Source organism: Bos taurus, chromosome 5, assembly GCF_002263795.3.
Source record: "Bos taurus isolate L1 Dominette 01449 registration number 42190680 breed Hereford chromosome 5, ARS-UCD2.0, whole genome shotgun sequence".
Taxonomy (NCBI): domain Eukaryota; kingdom Metazoa; phylum Chordata; class Mammalia; order Artiodactyla; family Bovidae; genus Bos; species Bos taurus.
The window spans coordinates 49,081,088-49,099,118 of NC_037332.1; the positions used below are offsets into that span (position 1 = coordinate 49,081,088).

The 18,031-nt window shown below is 42.6% G+C and overlaps 1 protein-coding gene across 1 annotated transcript in view; it reads left to right on the plus strand.

Annotated features, from left to right (window-relative positions):
- Positions 1 to 18,031, plus strand: part of GNS (glucosamine (N-acetyl)-6-sulfatase) — a 49,702-nt gene that overhangs the window by 27,189 nt on the left and 4,482 nt on the right. Inside the window, 4 exon segments of the mRNA NM_001075562.2 lie at positions 4,476 to 4,577; positions 12,566 to 12,673; positions 13,667 to 13,777; positions 15,392 to 15,552. Of these exon segments, the coding sequence (NP_001069030.1) occupies positions 4,476 to 4,577; positions 12,566 to 12,673; positions 13,667 to 13,777; positions 15,392 to 15,552 (482 nt within the window).

An 18,031-nucleotide genomic window follows, 5' to 3' on the forward strand; every position in this document is an offset into this window, starting at 1 on the left:
CTCTCCTCAATGTTCTGCAATAACCTAAATGGGAAAAGAATTTGAAAAAGAATAGATACACGTATTCGTATAACTGAATCACTTTGCTGTACACCTGAAACTAACACAACATTGTTAACTATGCTCCAATATAAAACAAAAAATTTTTAAAGGTCCTATTATGTACTCTAGGGAACTACATTCGATATCCTATGATAAACCATAATGGAAAAGAATATTTTTTAAAAATGTATCTCTGTATGTGTATAGCTGAATCACTTTATAGCAGAAATTAACATACTAAGTCAACTGTACTTCAATGAAAAAAAGAATACCTAGCCCTTAACGTACAATGGTGGACATCCAAGTTGTGTGAATGGATATTACCAAGGTTACACAGTAAGTGGCAGAACCAAGTCTGAAAGTTAACTGTTCTCAAAAATCCGTGGGTTTGGGGGAATTCCCTGGTGGTCTGGTGGTTAGTACTTGGTGCTGTCACTGTCAAGGGCCTGGGTTCCATCCCAGGTCAGGGCAGTAAGAGCCCACAAGCCATGCAGTACAGCCAACAAAAGAAAAACACAACATTGTTAACTATGCTCCAATATAAAACAAAAAATTTTTTAAAGGTCCTAGGGAACTGCATTCAATATCCTATGATAAACCATAATGGAAAAGAATATTAAAAAAAAAATGTATCTCTGTATGTGTATAACTGAATCACTTTACTGTGCAGTAGAAATTAACATACTAAGTCATCTGTGCTTATGACATGGCTTATGACATTCTGTACTGGCAGTTGTGGTGTGAGAAGTGTGAAATTTCCAACTTGCCTCTAACACAGTGTCAGCAATGGTGGCCGATTCATCCTGTGCTGGCAGCCCAGTTGTCTCAGTGCAGGTTCTGTGTGAGGGTCACGGGGTGGTGAGTTGAGCATAATGAGCTGAGCTGGCAACAGCCTGGTGGCCAGAACAGGGCACATTTGAGCAGTGGCTTTAACTTTGTGTTGGCTGTTGAGGAGAGCAGGGGCAGGTGGTATGGGCGGATGCTAAGCACTGGCTGTTGAGGTCTTCTCCTCTGGAGGAACATTAACCTAGCTTTAGATTTGGTGGTGGAAGTTCTCGGGCTTTAACAAAGGAAAATGTTGGTAGGAAAATGGAAAGGACATAGCATGATTCAGGGGAAACGGAACTGAGCGGAGACTCAGGAAGACCGCTTACTGGCTTTAAGACTGGTTAGACTAAGCCTTGGTTTCCCCATGTGAAATTGGAAAGATGCTAAGTGTGAATTCTCTAGTGTTACTAGGTCTCATCCCAGCTTACTCCTTGTTAGGGAAGTGGGGGATGAGGGGCAAATCGAGGTGAAGCAGCCCAAGACGTGTAGAGTTCTCTGCTCTCAGTGCTGCTCATTAGATGGGTCTGGGGTGCTATCTGGTACGCTTCCAGTCTTCTTTTGAAAGCCTTACATGAACTCTTTTAACATCAGGGCTTAAATGTCTGTCTGAAGTCCTGGGAGCCCTTATTCTTTTAGGTAGTTTCTAGACCTAAAAAATAAGCAGGTTCAAGACATGATATCCCTCAATCTCATGCCTCAGTTTTTTAGGGCCTTCTGTTTGATCAAAATGTCTATATACTTAAATCCTAGGACCATTCCCAAATAAATTGTGAGGCTGTGATTTATGGACTGATTTCCTTGGTCTTGGCAGAGCCTTTTCTGTTCCAATGCATAAATGAAATCTTTAGGTTTACACTCAGTGATAAAAGCAGTACCATTTTAGGATCTTGAAATGCTAATGTTTCTAGACATCCTTATGGTGATGGGCTCACCGTATGCATTGTAATTCTTGGCTGTATAAAAACCAGAGAGAGGTAATTCTCTCAAATTCTTCAATTACACTTGGTATCTACTGGAAGTCCCCCATCTCCTAACATTGTATGCTAATTTTGAGACTCTACTTAGTGAAACAAAACCCAGTAGTCAAACAAAACTCCATCATTTTTAGGGAAGATATGATTATGTAGACACTTGGAAAGAGAGTGTCTTGGGGATGGTGTTTATGGTACTTGTGCTGAATCTTAGCGACTTGGTTTGTTCTGGATCTTGCAGTCCTTCTCCCCGCCCCCTCCCCTCTCCCCATTCCCCGCCCCCCGCCCCCCCCCTACACACACGCAGAACAGACTGCCACTAGAGGGCATTCCCACCCCTAGCTGATGGCTGAGCCAGGCAGTCACTGTTTTATATGTCTGTCCATTTCATTATTTTGGTGCCTTGGACATGTTAATAATACCTGTGGGACTGGCTTCATTCATGTTCTGGACATCATTGAAAATATGTCAGCCACATTTTGAAGTCTTGTTGCATTATCTGATTCTGGAGGTGGTATCTCTGCTTGTCTGTCTTTTCCTGCCATGGTCTCTTTCATATTCATACTCACTCTTGTTGACTGTCTCCTAAGCGGCTTAGTCTACCTGGGGGACTTGGAACCAGGGAAGATACCGCCCAACACCAATCCCCAGAGACATAGATTTTGTGTTTTTTATCCTCACTAACGTATGGATTGCTTTTCCTGAGTTGCCTGCTATTGAAGGTTAATTTCCAACAGCTGCAGAGTTATACTAATTGATTCAGAGCCAGGATATGTATATTACTCTGCCCTCCAGGAACCATCACTCCTTCTCCAGGAGCCAGGAAACCTGGCTGCTACTCAGAAGATGTCTTCTTGCCTTTTGTGTCTGCACTTTGGTTTTGTTTTTAAATTAAAAGTAGCAGGATTAGTTTGTTGTTGTTTTTTTTAATCCCCTTTTGGCTTCTCCTAAGATGATCTGAGTTTTCTCTACAGTTTTCTTGACTGGTATTTATTTCTAGTAAATGACAGCTTTTCCAGTTACAGGCTGCTGACTTTGTTTCAGTTACTTCTCTTTTCGTTTCCTCATCTGTAAAATGGGGGAAATACTGCTTCCTAGGATGGTGCGTGGATGCTCAGTCCCTAAGTCGTGTCTGATTCTTTGCGACCTCATGGACTGTAACCCGCCAGGCTCTTCTGTCCATGAGATTTCCCAGATAAGAATACTGGAGTGGGTTGCCATTTCCTTCTGCAGGGGATCTTCCCCACCCAAGGGTTGAACCTGGATCTCCTGCATTGGCAGGTAGGTTCTTTACCGCCAAGCCACCGGGGAAGCTCCTAGAATCGTGGTGAGGCTTAAATGAGGATATGCGTTAGGAACTGGCCCGGAGTAGGTGCTTGGTGAACATTAGTTCTTTTCATTTCCCTGGATTGTCTCATCATTCCAAGGCTTTTTCTAGCCTGTGACCATGTGACTTCTAGACCTATGCCCTCTGCTACAAAAGTTCATGTTGTTGTTGAGCCAGAACATATATGGGATACTCCAGACTGAGATGCAGAATACCAGATTTCAAATAATTGGTTCAAAATTTTTTATAAAGTAAAATCTCATCATTTTCTTTTGTATTGCTTATATATTAAATAGTAATAGTTAAAACATTTGCAATAAATTTTACCTCTTTTTTTTCTACTTTAGTGTGATCATTGAAAGTGAGAGTATTAATTGCTCAATTTGCTATCCCATGAACTATAGCCCATCAGGCTCCTTTGTCCATGGTATTTCCCAGCCAAGAATACTGGAGTGGGTAGCCATTTCCTTCTCCAGGGATCTTCCCAACCCAGGGATAGAACCCGGGTCTTCTGCATTGCAGGCAAATTCTTTACTGTCTGAGCCACTAGGGTGGTCACTAGACAATTTTAAGTTACACATATGACTCCTGTTCTATCCTCTATTGGACTATGCAGGTTTAGACCTGGTAGAGATATTGTGTACAGAAGGAAAATTATCCAGTAAATCAAGGAGATATGTCAAGGAATAAATGCTACACAGTGTTTAATTTCTAGGATTTTTTTATTTAAACATCCAGGTTTTGTGCTTATTAAGGAAACTTACTGAGGCATTGTTGAGATAAATTTTCTGCACTCTCCAAAGCCTACTGCAAATATTTTTAGCCATGTTGTCACTTTGAAAAAGTATTTAAAAGGCGGATACCCTAATGGGCGACAAGCATTCAACCTTTGAGCCTTTCAAAAATGTCAGGAGTCAATTTGAAGTCAAGTAGTGAACTAGTGAGAATAATCAAGGTGGAAAACACTTGTATAAAGTAGCCTGACATATTTCTCATCATTCATAACAGACTCAAGGCAATCCTAAAGGAATCTTGAAAAATGTTTTGGTCAATAACTGTGTAAAATAAGCATAACTTCCCAGGGGCCTGTATTATAAACTTTATAAGGCTTTATGTTTTATATCTTAAATTGTCATAGTTATATTTGAATATATGCAATAGGAAGTATGGTTTGTACAAAAGATAATAGAAAGTGCTGCTTGTTTCAAGGGTGGGTTTGGGGAAAGAGAACTCTAGTGTAGATAGAAAAGGAAAATGAGACCAGCTGTGTTCTGAGTCAATTTATTGTTTCTTTCTCTTTCTCATAGATGCTCGTTGCCAACATTGACTTGGGCCCTACTATTCTGGACATTGCGGGCTATAGCCTGAATAAGACCCAGATGGATGGGATGTCTTTTTTGCCCATTTTGGTGAGTATAAAGCTCTCAATCAGCCCTGAGCCAAGACTCTGAAGTAAATTCCAGGTTGTATAAGTAGAGTTAAATTTTAAATCTTCAGGGGAGACCCTTTAAATCTTAAAACTATTAAATTTGGGAAGCAGAGAATACAGCTTTTCTCATATCTGTAGTGGGAAGGAGCTTTCTTTAAAAAGACTAGACACATATAAACAGAGTTCTGCATCCTTCCTTTTCTCCTTCTTCCCCCAAAAGCCCCATCATACATAAAGACAGGTAACAAATTGAGAAAATATTTGCAGCGTATATGAAAAAGGGTAACTAATCCTAACAGATGAATTCTTAAAAGTGAAAATTAATATCTCAGTATAAAAATAGGCAAAAGAAGTAACTAATCAATTCTCAGAGGAATTAAAAATGACTAGAGTCAGTGCAAAAAGATTGCTTCAATGCTGATCAAAGAAAGGCTTAACTGAAGGAGGCCCCTATTGCCTGTAGAACTGGCAAAGATGAAAAAGATTAATACCCAGTAATTATAGAAGTCTGAAAAAAAATGAAAGCTACTCAGACTCATTGAAGTGTAATCAGTATAAGCTATCAGTAGGCTAATTTAATAAGACCCATCACTTCAGAATACACACATCAAGCAGATCTAGGAATTTACTCTTAAGAGAACAAAATTCGTTCAAGAATTATCTGAGTACCTACTGTGTCTGGCACTGCACAATGCTAACTATAAAGAACTGCGTGTAATATTCACCTGGAGCCGTCACAACATTGTTAATCAGCTGTACCCCAATACGTAATAAAAAGTTTAATTAAAAAACCCTGCATACAGTAGTAATAGAAGAAAATTATAAAACCTGAATATACAGAAGGGAATTGGTCACATTGTGGCAAAATTAAACAAGACTATTGAAGCAGCACTAAATGATGTGCGTAAGTATATATTGACTTAGAAAGATGACCACCACATACTGCAGGGAGAAAAGGAGGTTTCAAACAGCATCTCTTTTTCATTAAAAATGTATGTGAATATGTTTAGGCATAGAGAAGTTTGACGGATCAGTACTGTATATTATAGGTAACTCTTACTGATTTGTATGAATCTGTCACAATTATTAGGTGAGGTGTGACTTATCCAAGAGAGTACATGTCACTCATGTAAGTTATAAAACACAGGAAATACCCATGAACCCATAATCCCATTTAAGAACTGAAATACTCCTCATATTGATGGGTCTTCCTATGCACTCCTCCCCATCCCACCCCTTTACCTGCCCTTACCAGTTATCACTTTTCTGAATTTTATGGTTGTTACTCTCTGGCTTTTATTTTTTTAGTAGTTATCATGTACGTAGCCATAAACAACATACCTGTCTTGGGGGAAAAATACCTATCTTGTTTTGCACTCTAAAGATGACATTCTACTAGTTGTAATCAAGCCTTTTTTTCCAGTTCAGCATTGTTTGCAGATTGATCCATATTGTTCACTGATACCTAATATTCCATCCTAAGAAGGAATGCTTCACCTCTTAATTATATTTTTTTATCAGTTGTACATTTGTGGTATTCTAGTTTTGCTCTAGGCGTGGTGCTGCCATGACATTCTCATACGTGTTTCCCAGTGAGCATGTGTATACACACCAAGGTCACGGGAACCTCACATCTTCATTCCTACAAATATCACCAAGTTATTGTCCAAAATCATCATCAGTTTATATTCCACCAGTAATGTGTAAGAATTCCTTTTGCTCTATATGAAGCTATCAGACTGCTTCATTTTTTTGCCTATCTAGGGGGTGAAAAACAACAAAATTATAGTTGGTTCTACGGTACATTTCTTTATTAATGAGATGAATCACTTTTTTCACAGCTTAATTCCCTTACTATACAATTTACCAGTTTAAAGTTGACAGCTCACTAGGTTTTGATATAGTCAGAGTTGTACAACTTCAGTATAATCTAACTTTACAACGTTTTCATCACCCCCAAAAAGAAACCCCCAGATACACTAGGAGTCACTCCAGGCTCCCTCTCTCAGCACCAGACAGGCACTCCTTTCTGTCACTACAGATCGTCTGCTGTGGACATTTTCTGTAAATAGAATCATACAGTGTGTGGTCTCTTGTGATTGGCTGAAAACACTGAGCTGTCTTCAAGGGTCATCCCCATTGTAACACACGTTACTACTTCATTCCTTCTTATTACTAAACAGTAGTATTCCATGTATTTATCCAGCCACGTATTTATCCAGCCATCAGTTGATAGACATTTGCATTGTTTCCCGTTTGACTCTATGAGTAACACTGCTGTGAACATTTATATATAGATTTTTGGGTGAGCTAATGTTTTCCATTCTCTTGAGTGTATCCTTAGTAGAACTGCTAGGTCATGTGGTGATTTTTCTATTTAACCTTTTGAGGAACTTCCAGACTGTTTCTAAAGTGATGGCACTGTTCTGTATATTCCCACCAGCAGTGTAAAAGGATTCAGTTTCTCTACGTCTTTGCCATCAGTTGCTGTTATCTTTTTACTATGTCTTAATGGGTGTGAGGGATTTGATTTAGGTCATACCTGAATGGTCTAGTGGTTTTCCCTACTTTCTTCAATTTAAGTCTGAATTTGGCAATAAGGACCTCATGATCTGGGCCACAGTCAGCTCCTGGTCTTGTTTTTGCTGACTGTATAGAGCTTCTCCATCTTTGGCTATAAAGAATATAATCAGTCTGATTTCGGTGTTGACCATCTGGTGATGTTCATGTGTGGAGTCTTCTCTTGTGTTGTTGGAAGAGGGTGTTTGTTATGACCAGTGTGTTCTCTTGGCAAAACTCTGTTAGCCTTTGCTCTCCTTCATTCTGTGTTCCAAGGCCAAATTTGCCTGTTACTCCAGGTGTTTCTTGACATCCTACTTTTGCATTCCAGTCCCCTATAATAAAAAGGACATCTTTTTTGGGTGTTAGTTCTAAAAGGTCTTGTAGGTCTTCATAGAACCATTCAACTTCAGCTTCTTCAGCATTACTGGTTGGGGCATAGATTTGGAATACTGTGATATTGAATGGTTTGCCTTGGAAACGAACAGAGATCATTCTGTTGTTTTTGAGATTGCATCCAAGTACTGCATTTCGGACTCCTGTTGACCATGATGGCTACTCCATTTCTTCTGAGGGATTCCTGCCCACAGTAGTAGATATAGTGGTCATCTGAGTTAAATTCACCCATTCCAGTCCATTTTAGTTCACTGATTCCTAGAATGTCGACATTCACTCTTGCCATCGCCTGTTTGACCACTTCCAATTTGCCTTGATTCATGGACCTAACAATCCAGGTCCCTATGCAGTATTGCTCTTTACAGCATCAGACCTTGCTTCTATCACCAGTCACATCCACAACTGGGTATTGTTTTTGCTTTGGCTCCATCCCTTCATTCTTTCTGGAGTTATTTCTCCACTGATCTCCAGTAGCATATTGGGCACCTACTGACCTGGGGAGTTCCTCTTTCAGTATCCTATCATTTTGCCTTTTGATACTTTTGACTGTGTGGATCACAATAAACTGGAAAATTCTGAAACAGATGGGAATACCAGACCACGTGACCTGCCTCTTGAGAAACTTATATGCAGGTCAGGAAGCAACAGTTAGATCTGGACATGGAACAACAGACTGGTTCCAAACAGGAAAAGGAGTACGTCAAGGCTGTATACTGTCAACCGGCTTATTTAACTTACATGCAGAGTACATCATGAGAAACGCTGGGCTAGAAGAAGCACAAGCTGGAATCAAGATTGCCAGGAGAAATATCAATCACCTCAGATATGCAGATGACACCACCCTTATGGCAGAAAGTGAAGAGGAACTAAAAAGCCTCTTGATGAAAGTGAAAGAGGAGAGTGAAAAGGTTGGCTTAAAGCTCAACATTCAGAAAACGAAGATCATGGCATGTGGTCCCATCACTTCATGGCAAATAGATGGGGAAACAGTGTCAGACTTTATTTTTGGGGGCTCCAAAATAACTGCAGATGGTGACTGCAGCCATGAAATTAAAAGACGCTTACTCCTTGGAAGGAAAGTTATGACCGACCTAAATAGCATATTGAAAAGCAGAGACATTACTTTGCCAACAAAGGTCTGTCTAGTCAAGGCTATGGTTTTTCCTGTGGTCATGTATGGATGTGAGAGTCAGACTGTGAAGAAAGCTGAGCGCCGAAGAATTGATGCTTTTGAACTGTGGTGTTGGAGAAGACTCTTGAGAGTCCCTTGGACTGCAAGGAGATCCAACCAGTCCATTCTAAAGGAGATCAGTCCTGGGTGTTCTTTGGAAGGAATGATGCTAAAGCTGAAACTCCAGTACTTTGGCCACCTCATGCGAAGAGTTGACTCATTGGAAAAGACCCTGATGCTGGGAGGGATTGGGGGCAGGAGGAGAAGGGGCCGAGAGAGGATGAGATGGCTGGATGGTATCACTGACTCGATGGACGTGAGTCTGAGTGAACTCCGGGAGTTGGTGATGGACAGGGAGGCCCGGCGTGCTGAGATTCATGGGGTCGCAAAGAGTTGGACATGACTGAGCGACTGAACTGAGTGGGTATGAGTGGGACTCGTTGTGGTTCTGATTTGCATTTTCCTAATGACTAATCTTGTTGATTTGTTGTCACAAACATACCTTGTCGTGTATTTGTTGGACATTTGTATATCTTCTTTGGAGAAATGTCTATTCAGACATTTGCTTGTTTTTTCAGTTGGGTGTTTGATCAGTGAGTCATCTTTCACTTACATCTTTTGTGTTTCTTCCCTTGTGAAATGCCTTTTTTGCCATGATATTCCCCGTTTGTGACTTGTCTTCTCCCTGCATTAAGATATGACAGTGCAGGAGTGTGTGAAGCACCTCTTTTATGAGATGATTTAGTGTCCTTTGTGTCTTGTTTATAAAAATACTTTTGAACCTTGAGGTCAGAAAATAGTTCTCCCAAATTTTCTTCTGAAAATTCTGTAGTTCTGCCTCTTAACCTTTGAGTCCTTGATGTATCTGGAATTGGTTTTCTTGCATGGTAGGAGTCAGGAATTCAGTTTCATTTCTTTTTCTATAAATACTCAGTTGTCTTTTCTGTTACACAAATATGTCTGTCCCTCAACCAGTGTGTTGTTACAAAGCTGTATAATTAAACCTTGCATGTGTACACTTCTCTCTTAGGGTTATTAGGGGTCTCTTAAGAGTTGTTCTTAGGGGTATCTTAAAAGACAGTTATCTTTCTTCTATCTTCCATGTAAACTTTATAAAATCAGCTTTTCAGATTGCTTAAAAAATCATTTTGGGCTTTGGCTGGAATTGCAATAAATCTATAGGATCATATAGAGGGAAATTTTTATCTCTTCACTCTTCCTAAACAAATCTTACACCGTTAATCTTATTTCTAGTTAGAAAAAAAAAACAACTTCACTACAGGGCTAAAGTCATTATGCTATGTATAATTAATTTCTCTGCAGTTTCGTAAATGCCCCCTGGGACCTGGCTATCTTCCTTGTTCTTTTGTTTTGAAGGTTAGTCCTGTGGAAACCTCTGGTGTATTAGGGCTGTCGTACCTCTCGCTCTGCCTTAATATGGTAGCTACTAGCCGCCTGTGACTATTTAACTAAAGTGAGAAATTCAGTTCCTCAGTGGCAGTAGCCACATATCAATTGCTCCAGACACCTTGTATCAGGCAACAGTTACAAAACATTTCAGTCAGAAAGTTCTGCTGCACAGGGCTGCTGTAGACCAGGGCGTGGCAAACCCCTGTGGGCCAAGTCAAGCCCACCCTGGGGGTTTTGTAAATGAAACTGTATCAGGACACAGCCGAGCTCATCCGTGTAGTCCATGTGTGTGTTGCTTGGCCTACTTTCCTGCTGCAATAGCAGAATCGAGTAGTGGAAACAGAGACACTGTAGCCACAGTCTCTAAATACTATCTAGCCTTTGACAGAAAACACTGAATGACCCTTCGTTGGTTTCAAACTTGGTGGCACATTCGTATCTCCTGGGAAAGAAAAATGCTAAGTCCTGGGTCCCAGCCCCAGTAAGCCTGATTGATTGGAGATATGACGTGGCCCCACGGTGGCTTTAACACGCAGCTGAGTTGGAGAGCTGCTCTCGACCCCCAGGCACTCTTCTCCTCCCTGCATGCTTTGACATTTAAGTGTGCGGTTTTGAGGTCCACTCAAGTCCGACAGATAAGCTCTTCCCCTGAGCCCCAGCTTCCATGGCTCAGGATTGGCAGAATGGGTTCTTACAGGGGAGTTGGTGACTGCTGAAGTCTTTTGTAGCTTAGGATTTCTGTGACCTTCATCTGCACAGGATGGTGCGGGTTTCTTCATAGAACAGTGACTGAGGACATCAGTTCCTCTCTGACTCTCCTTTCCAAGCAGCTGTGACCCCCTACAGCCTTGAGCAGACCACACACTCCCCCCCTACTGTGGTCACCAGGCTAGATAGGTCCACTCCAGTCCTCAGGGTAGTGGTTCTCACACTAGCACCCATCAGCAGTGCCTGAGGGGCTGGTTCAAGTGCAGACCGCTCCCCGCCCCCACTGGGAATAAAGAATTTGAGTTTGTAACCAGTTCCAGCTCCTAGGGGCACATTTTGAGCACCACTCTTTTGGAGCAGTGCCTCTCGAATTTTACTGTACATATGAGTCACCCAAGGATCTTACTAAAAATGCAGACAGGCTTTTTAAGACCACAGTAGGGCCTGAGATGGTGCATTTCTAAGCAGCCCCCAGGCACTGCTGATAGACCACAAACCAGACTTTGACTACTATGACTATAGACCATTTTAAGAGCTCGCTCCCCCACGTACACACACCCGTGTACACACACACACACACACACACACACCCCTTGGCAGTTACAGTGCCAAGTCCTAACCACTGATCATCAAGGAACTCCCTTAGGAGCCCCTTCTAGCCTGGCCTAGCTCAGATTCTGCTGCTGGGCTGACTTTTCTAAAGCACAGCCTTGACTGTGTCACTTCCTTGTTCAAAGCCCCAGAGCCTCTCGTCACCTGCCATTCTATGTAGTACAAGTGGGCAGCCTGCTGTCCGGACCTTATTCTGTTTGGTACCAGCCTGCCTGTCCACCGGCCCTGGCACTGCTTCCTTGTCTGAAAGCTGGGTATCAGGAACCCACATACCAGGTGTCCTGCTTCCACCCTGGCCTTACACTGTCCTTTTGATCCCAAACTCCCTCTCCTTTTCACCATTTGTGTGCCTGTCTTAAACATTCCCCTTTCAAATGCCGCTGCTCTTTTCCTTCTGCTCCATTGATGTGCAGCAAAAATGAAATGAGTTTATATATGTATGGTATCTTCGTTCTGACCATCAAGAACCTGTTGACCATCAAGTCCTGTTACAGTCCTTAGCTCACCAGCCATATTTAATTTCTCAGCACTAGCTTAGACGAATTTTTAGAGTTTATAGACAGTATTGTTTAGTCTGATCTGAACTTTCAGCACCTTGCCATACAACTTTGATTCTTGCTTCACGACTTCGTTGGTTTCCATTCCTGACCTGCTCCACAGGAGTGGTCTTGAGAAATAACTATGCTCAAAGCATTTGACATTACTTGTGAGAATCCTGGGGGTCTCCCAGGTGGCTCAGTGGTGAAGAATCCACCTGCCAATGCAAGGAGACAAAGGAGACATGGGTTCAGTCTCTGGGTTGGGAAGATTCCCTGGAGGAGGAAATTGCAACTCACTCCAGTATTCTTGCCTGGAGAATCCCATGGACAGAGGATCCTGGCCATGGGGACACAAAGAGTCAGACATGATTGAGCGACAGAGCATGTGAGGACTCTACAACTGGACGTGATACTCGGTAGCCTTCAAATGCCTCCATTTTAGTCATTCCCTTCAGTTACTGAACAGTCAGTTCATTTTGACTCCCAGGACCCCTTGAGTGGTAGAATGAATAACACTGTGATTTTAGCCTACTCTGTACGCCTCATTGAAACCACTTTTGCTCTTCTTTCTAGAAAGGGGCCAGTAATCTGACTTGGCGATCAGACGTCCTGGTGGAATATCAGGGAGAAGGCCGCAACGTCACTGACCCCACGTGTCCTTCCCTGAGTCCTGGAGTGTCTGTGAGTGTGGCGCAAGTTGTCTTAGACGCCTTCTCATGGATGGCACAACTGGCGTGGGTTTAGACGTGCCAAGTGCTGAAACTCAGTTAATCTCAGTCCTCTTCCTTTCACTTTGTCACTTGACTCTGGGAGGTTAGGAGATAAACAAAGGTAAAAGTAATCCTGAAAATGATGATCTGCCGACCTACCGTCAAAAACGGACACTTCGAATTCTTCTAGTTTTTATACCAAGTTCACAAATCTGCCCTCCTTCTTACTTTATCAGGACCCCTTCCTTTCTTCTACCCATCCCAACTGTGGTACCACTTTTCGTTAGGGATGTGATCAGTGGCATCCAGCAGAGAGACAGGGTTTCCACCTATAAGCGGGCCAGCATGAGCATCTTGATTTGGTGGCAGCCAGACTGGTCATGGAGGGGACATGAGCGACATCAGCCACTCTTTAGAGAATGGGTAATAGAGTCAACTCCAAATGGAAGCCTGACACTGACATGTTAAAATATAGTAAAAACCCAACCAAAAGATGGTATGGAAGACTTGATGGAATCAAAGTCAAGTCCTATTTGGTGATAAGAGTGCTCATAAACAACTTACTGCAAATGATTCCACAAAGCTCATTTCAGACTTTCCCCAAGCCTTGAGGATGAAAGTACCTAAAAAAACCTGCAGAGTGATTCACCTGCGTAGTGATTTCTTCTCCTTACCAACCTGTATATTTACAGGGGCTCGTTAGAACTCATTCCTGTCAGGAGATTAGCAGGCAGGGATGGCAGCAGTCTACACACACAGCAGCCACACCTCATGTTCCTTAATCGAGTCAGCCCTTAGTAGGAGCTGAGTCTCACGTCTGTTTTCAATTTACTTCTCTGTGGAAAGTTCCCTCCTTTCTGTCCAGTTGTATGTCTGGCTCAAGCCAGCCTGGCTGCTGCTGTATGCAAGTAGCATTTGTCACTGTTGAAGGTGCTCTTCAGCTAACTTTTCAATGTCCCTACAGCAATGCTTCCCTGACTGTGTGTGTGAAGATGCATATAACAACACCTATGCCTGTGTGAGGACCATGTCAGAACGGTGGAACTTACAATACTGCGAGTTTGATGACCAGGAGGTAAGAGGGCCTGCTGCCCCACCACCCCTTGTGTCTATTGCCAGGGCTTTGTTAGCTGGACTTGGTGGCCGAAGAGAAATTCCAGGACTGTTCCTGGGGAAATCGGGTTTATTTTCTCACTGAGGTAAAGTTGCAGCAGCAGCAGCAGCATAGTTGCTTTACGACATTGTGTTAGTTTCTGCTGTGCCGTGAAGTGCATAGCTGTGTGTGGATACATATATCACCTTCCTCTTGAACCTCCCTCCCCTTCCCTCATCCCACCCTCAGGGTCATCACAGAGCACCAGGCTGAGCTCTCTGTGCTGTAGAGCAGCTTCCCACTAGCTATCTGTTTATACATGGTAGCATACGTGTGTCAGTCACAATCTCCCAATTCTTATCTATACTCACACTTATGTCTCCATTGGTTAAGGAAATAGAATTCCACAAGGCCATACTTGACTTCTCTAACTGACCTTGCTGGGTGGGGCTTTCTCTACTTCCACCACCTCCCACACATACACTTGAAATACACACGGTTCACTTTTCCAGAATGCTACATGCCTGGTCTGGGGTGAGGGTAAGAACTTCTTTGGAGATGAAAGGAGTCGGGGGCCTTTCCTAGAAAGCTTCCTGGCCAGCAGCTGGCTCAGACCCCCCTGTTCCTAGCACAGCATAGACCAGTGCTGCTCACATGGATCAGCAGGTTAAAGGCAGCATCCTTGGAGGAAGGTGGCTTTCAGCCAGCCCGGATCAGTGTGGATTATCTGGAGGAGCACACGCACTCCAGTCCCTTGTTCTTACTCTTCATCAGCGGGTGCACACCTGCCCCATCTGGCAGCCTACATTTTGCCGTATGGAGCCAGCACTCATCATGTTTCTCAGAAATTGACTTGCTCACTATTTATTTGTGGGTCATAAGCACTTCAGAGAACAAGCAAGAGAGCTTCCCTCAAACTCAGTCCCTTCCGCTTTATAAGTGATCGTGTGAGGGCAGCTCCTTGAAGCCTTTATAAGCAAAATTGATGTACATCTTCTGAGCCTATCACTTAACTCCAATCTGGAGAACAAAGTACTGATGGAGGGGAAAATAGTGTTATTAGATGCCTCTCATTTTAGAAATAACGTCTCTTTCTTCAAGTGGTGTTATGTATCTAAAATAGGAAAACTTAACATTTTTATAAGATGGGTTCCTTTCATATCTGTTCTCATTTGAATCTTCACAACTGTAAGGCAAAGATGAACTTCAGATATCAAGTCTCACGCAGTAACCTTATTACTTGGTCTCGTTTCTGAGCCCTTGCCATTTGACAGTCCTGCCTTCTGTTCTCTGCTTTAATTATAGAAGGAAGGCTTTTCCCTCCTGACTTTCCCTGAAGGCACAGGAGTGCTGGAGGCCTGTTTCCAGCACGTGGGCCATAGACTCAGAGTAATTCAACCCTCAGAACAGATGGTCCACTGTCTGCTCCGTACCCTCGGGCTCTTTGAGCATCTTGAGACCGGATGCTATTCTCCCAGGCCTTGGTTTTTAATCCACCTCCTCTCTTTCCATTTAGAAATATCTCACATGAGGCGTATTTCTTCAGATGTGATAACCCTTGCTCTTCTTTTTCCTCCATATTTTCATTTCCTGTAGGTGTTTGTAGAAGTCTATAACCTGACTGCAGACCCACACCAACTCAATAACATTGCTAAAAGCATAGATCCAGAGCTGCTGGGAAAGATGAACTATCGGCTGATGATGTTACAGTCCTGCTCTGGACCAACCTGCCGCACTCCAGGGGTCTTTGACCCCGGGTAAGTTTCCCATCGTCCTCAATGACTTTGCCCAGTTGTCTTCAGCAGTCCTGCCGTTCCTGGAGGCAGAGGGAGCCCAGTGGGTCCTTCCTGCTCTGAGCTGAGCTGTTTCTCACTGCTCTGCTTTATACGGGGAATGCTGGGTCTTAGTGCAGCAGCCAGTTGTGCTGAGAAAATGAGCTGCTTGAAAGTCTTGCTCTCCACAGGCAGTGTGTGCTCTAGCTGGAGGCACAGCCCTGGTCCCCACCACACAGGGCTCTCGCTCCCCTTCCTGCCTGTGGTTCTTGTCATGTTACCACTTGATTGCTCTGGTAACACCTGGGGCTGCTTTAATGTAAGCTGACCAAGGGCCACCCTGGTCCTAGCGCTTCTCAGAGCCTTGCCTGCCTTTCATTTCTCAGAAGCCCCAGTTATAGAAACTTGAATACTTGCCAGTAAATTTAATATAATAAATACACAAAATGTAAGTATGAACTCTCAGATGTCAAAATAAATAAGCCCACTGCAGTATATGAAGGTTGGAAAGACATTTAACTCACTCACTAAGTTACTTCTGTTCTTCCTACTCTCATGCCTCTTAAATAGTAACTTTGTACCAGTAACATGGTTCACGACACCCTATGCATTTGAGCTGCATGTGGGAAGCCGCCTGTCATTTTGGGCTTGATTATAAAATTAAAAATCAAACTCTCTTTGGCAAAGAATTATTTCAGTTTGTATACTCTGATTGTAGGAAAGAAGAAAGAATGATATCCTAGGCTGATGAAAATTAGTAACTTAATTATTTAGCCAACTAACATGTGAAGTGGTATCTTCAATCCAAGTTCGTAAGGAATGTATGTGACTAAAGAAAGGGGATTGTAGACTATTTGTTAAAGAAATGTAACACTTTTGCTTTCAAACCCTGTATGTAGAGCCAGAGACATGGATGCCAGTAAACTAAAGCTAGGTAATGGGAATTCCCTGGCTGTCCAGTGGTTAGGACTCCAGTTTCACCACTGAGGGTGTGGCTTCAATCCTTGGTCAGGGAACTGAGATCCTTCTTTGTCTCATATAAGAGTCCTTTTTTTTTTTTTAAGTCAGTTTTGTCTTACATGAGTATTGCTACTCTAGCTTTCCTTTGATTTCCATTTGTATGGAATACGTCCAGCCCCTCGCTTTCAGTCTGTCTGTTACTAGACATAGAGTGCCTGTAGTGACTAGACGTGAAGTGGCTCTCTTGTAGTCAGCGTATATACGGGTTGTTTTGTACTTCCTTAGGTTGGAGCGTTTAATAACTTATGTTTAAGCTAATTACTGATACATAGGTATGTTCTTACTGGTCTTTTTTTTCCCCTTTTTTCTCTCCTCCTATGATTTGGTGACTAACTTAAAAGCTTTAGATCTCACCATCAGATCTGAATGAGAGCCTTTCTGAGTATTCTTGGTTTTAGGTTCTTCTTTTTCATCACTTTTAATATATCATGCCACTCCCTCCTGGCCTGCTGAGAAATCAACAGACAACCTTATGAGGATTCTGTTGTATGTGTTGTTTTTCCCTTGTTTTTTAAAAATATTTTCTCTTTAATTTTTGCCAATTTGATTAATGTGTGTCTCAGTGTGTTCTTCCTTACGTTTGTCCTGCCCGGGACTATGTGTTTCCTGGACTTGAGTGACTGTTTCCCATATGGGGGAATTTTTCAGCTATTATCTTGCCAGATATTTTCTCTGGCCCTTTCTCTCTCCTCCTTCTGGGACCCCTATAATGTTGGTGCATTCAGTGTTGTCCCAGAGGTCTCTTAGACTGTCCTCATTTCTTTTTATTCTTTTTTCTTTATTTTCCAAGGCAGTGCTTTCCATCATTCTGTCTTCTAGCTCACTTAACCATTCTTTGGCCTCATTTATTCTGTCACTGATTTCTTCTAGTGTATTTTTCATTCAGGTTTTGTTCATCTGTTTGTTTCTTCTTCAGATCGTCTCTTTATTAAGCATTTCTTGTATCTGTATCTCCATTTTTTCCCAAGATCTTGGATAATCTTTACTGTCAGTACTCTGAATCTGTATTGCTTGTCTCTATTTCAGTCGGTGGTTCTTCTGGGAATGTATCAAGTTCCCTTGTATAAGACATATTCCTCTGCTGTTGCATCTGGTCTACCTTTTCTGTTAGAAAAGTTAGTTGCAGTTTCTGTTCCACAGGCTGCAGGATTGTGGTTCTTCTTACTTCTGCTATCTGCCCCTTGGTGAATGAGGCCAGTCTAAGAGGCTTTTGCAGGCTTCCTAGGGGGTGAGAAGACTGGTGTGGGCCCATTGGTGTGGAGTTGGGCCCACTGTCCAACTCCACCAGCTCTTGTCCCTCTGGTGGGCAGGGCCATGTCATGGGTTATGTTTAGCAAGGTGCTGTGGGCTCAGGATGACATTAGGTAGCCTGTCTGCTGATGGGAGGGGTTGTATTCCCACCCTCTTGGTTGGTTGGCTTGAGGCATCCCAGCCCTGGAGCCTG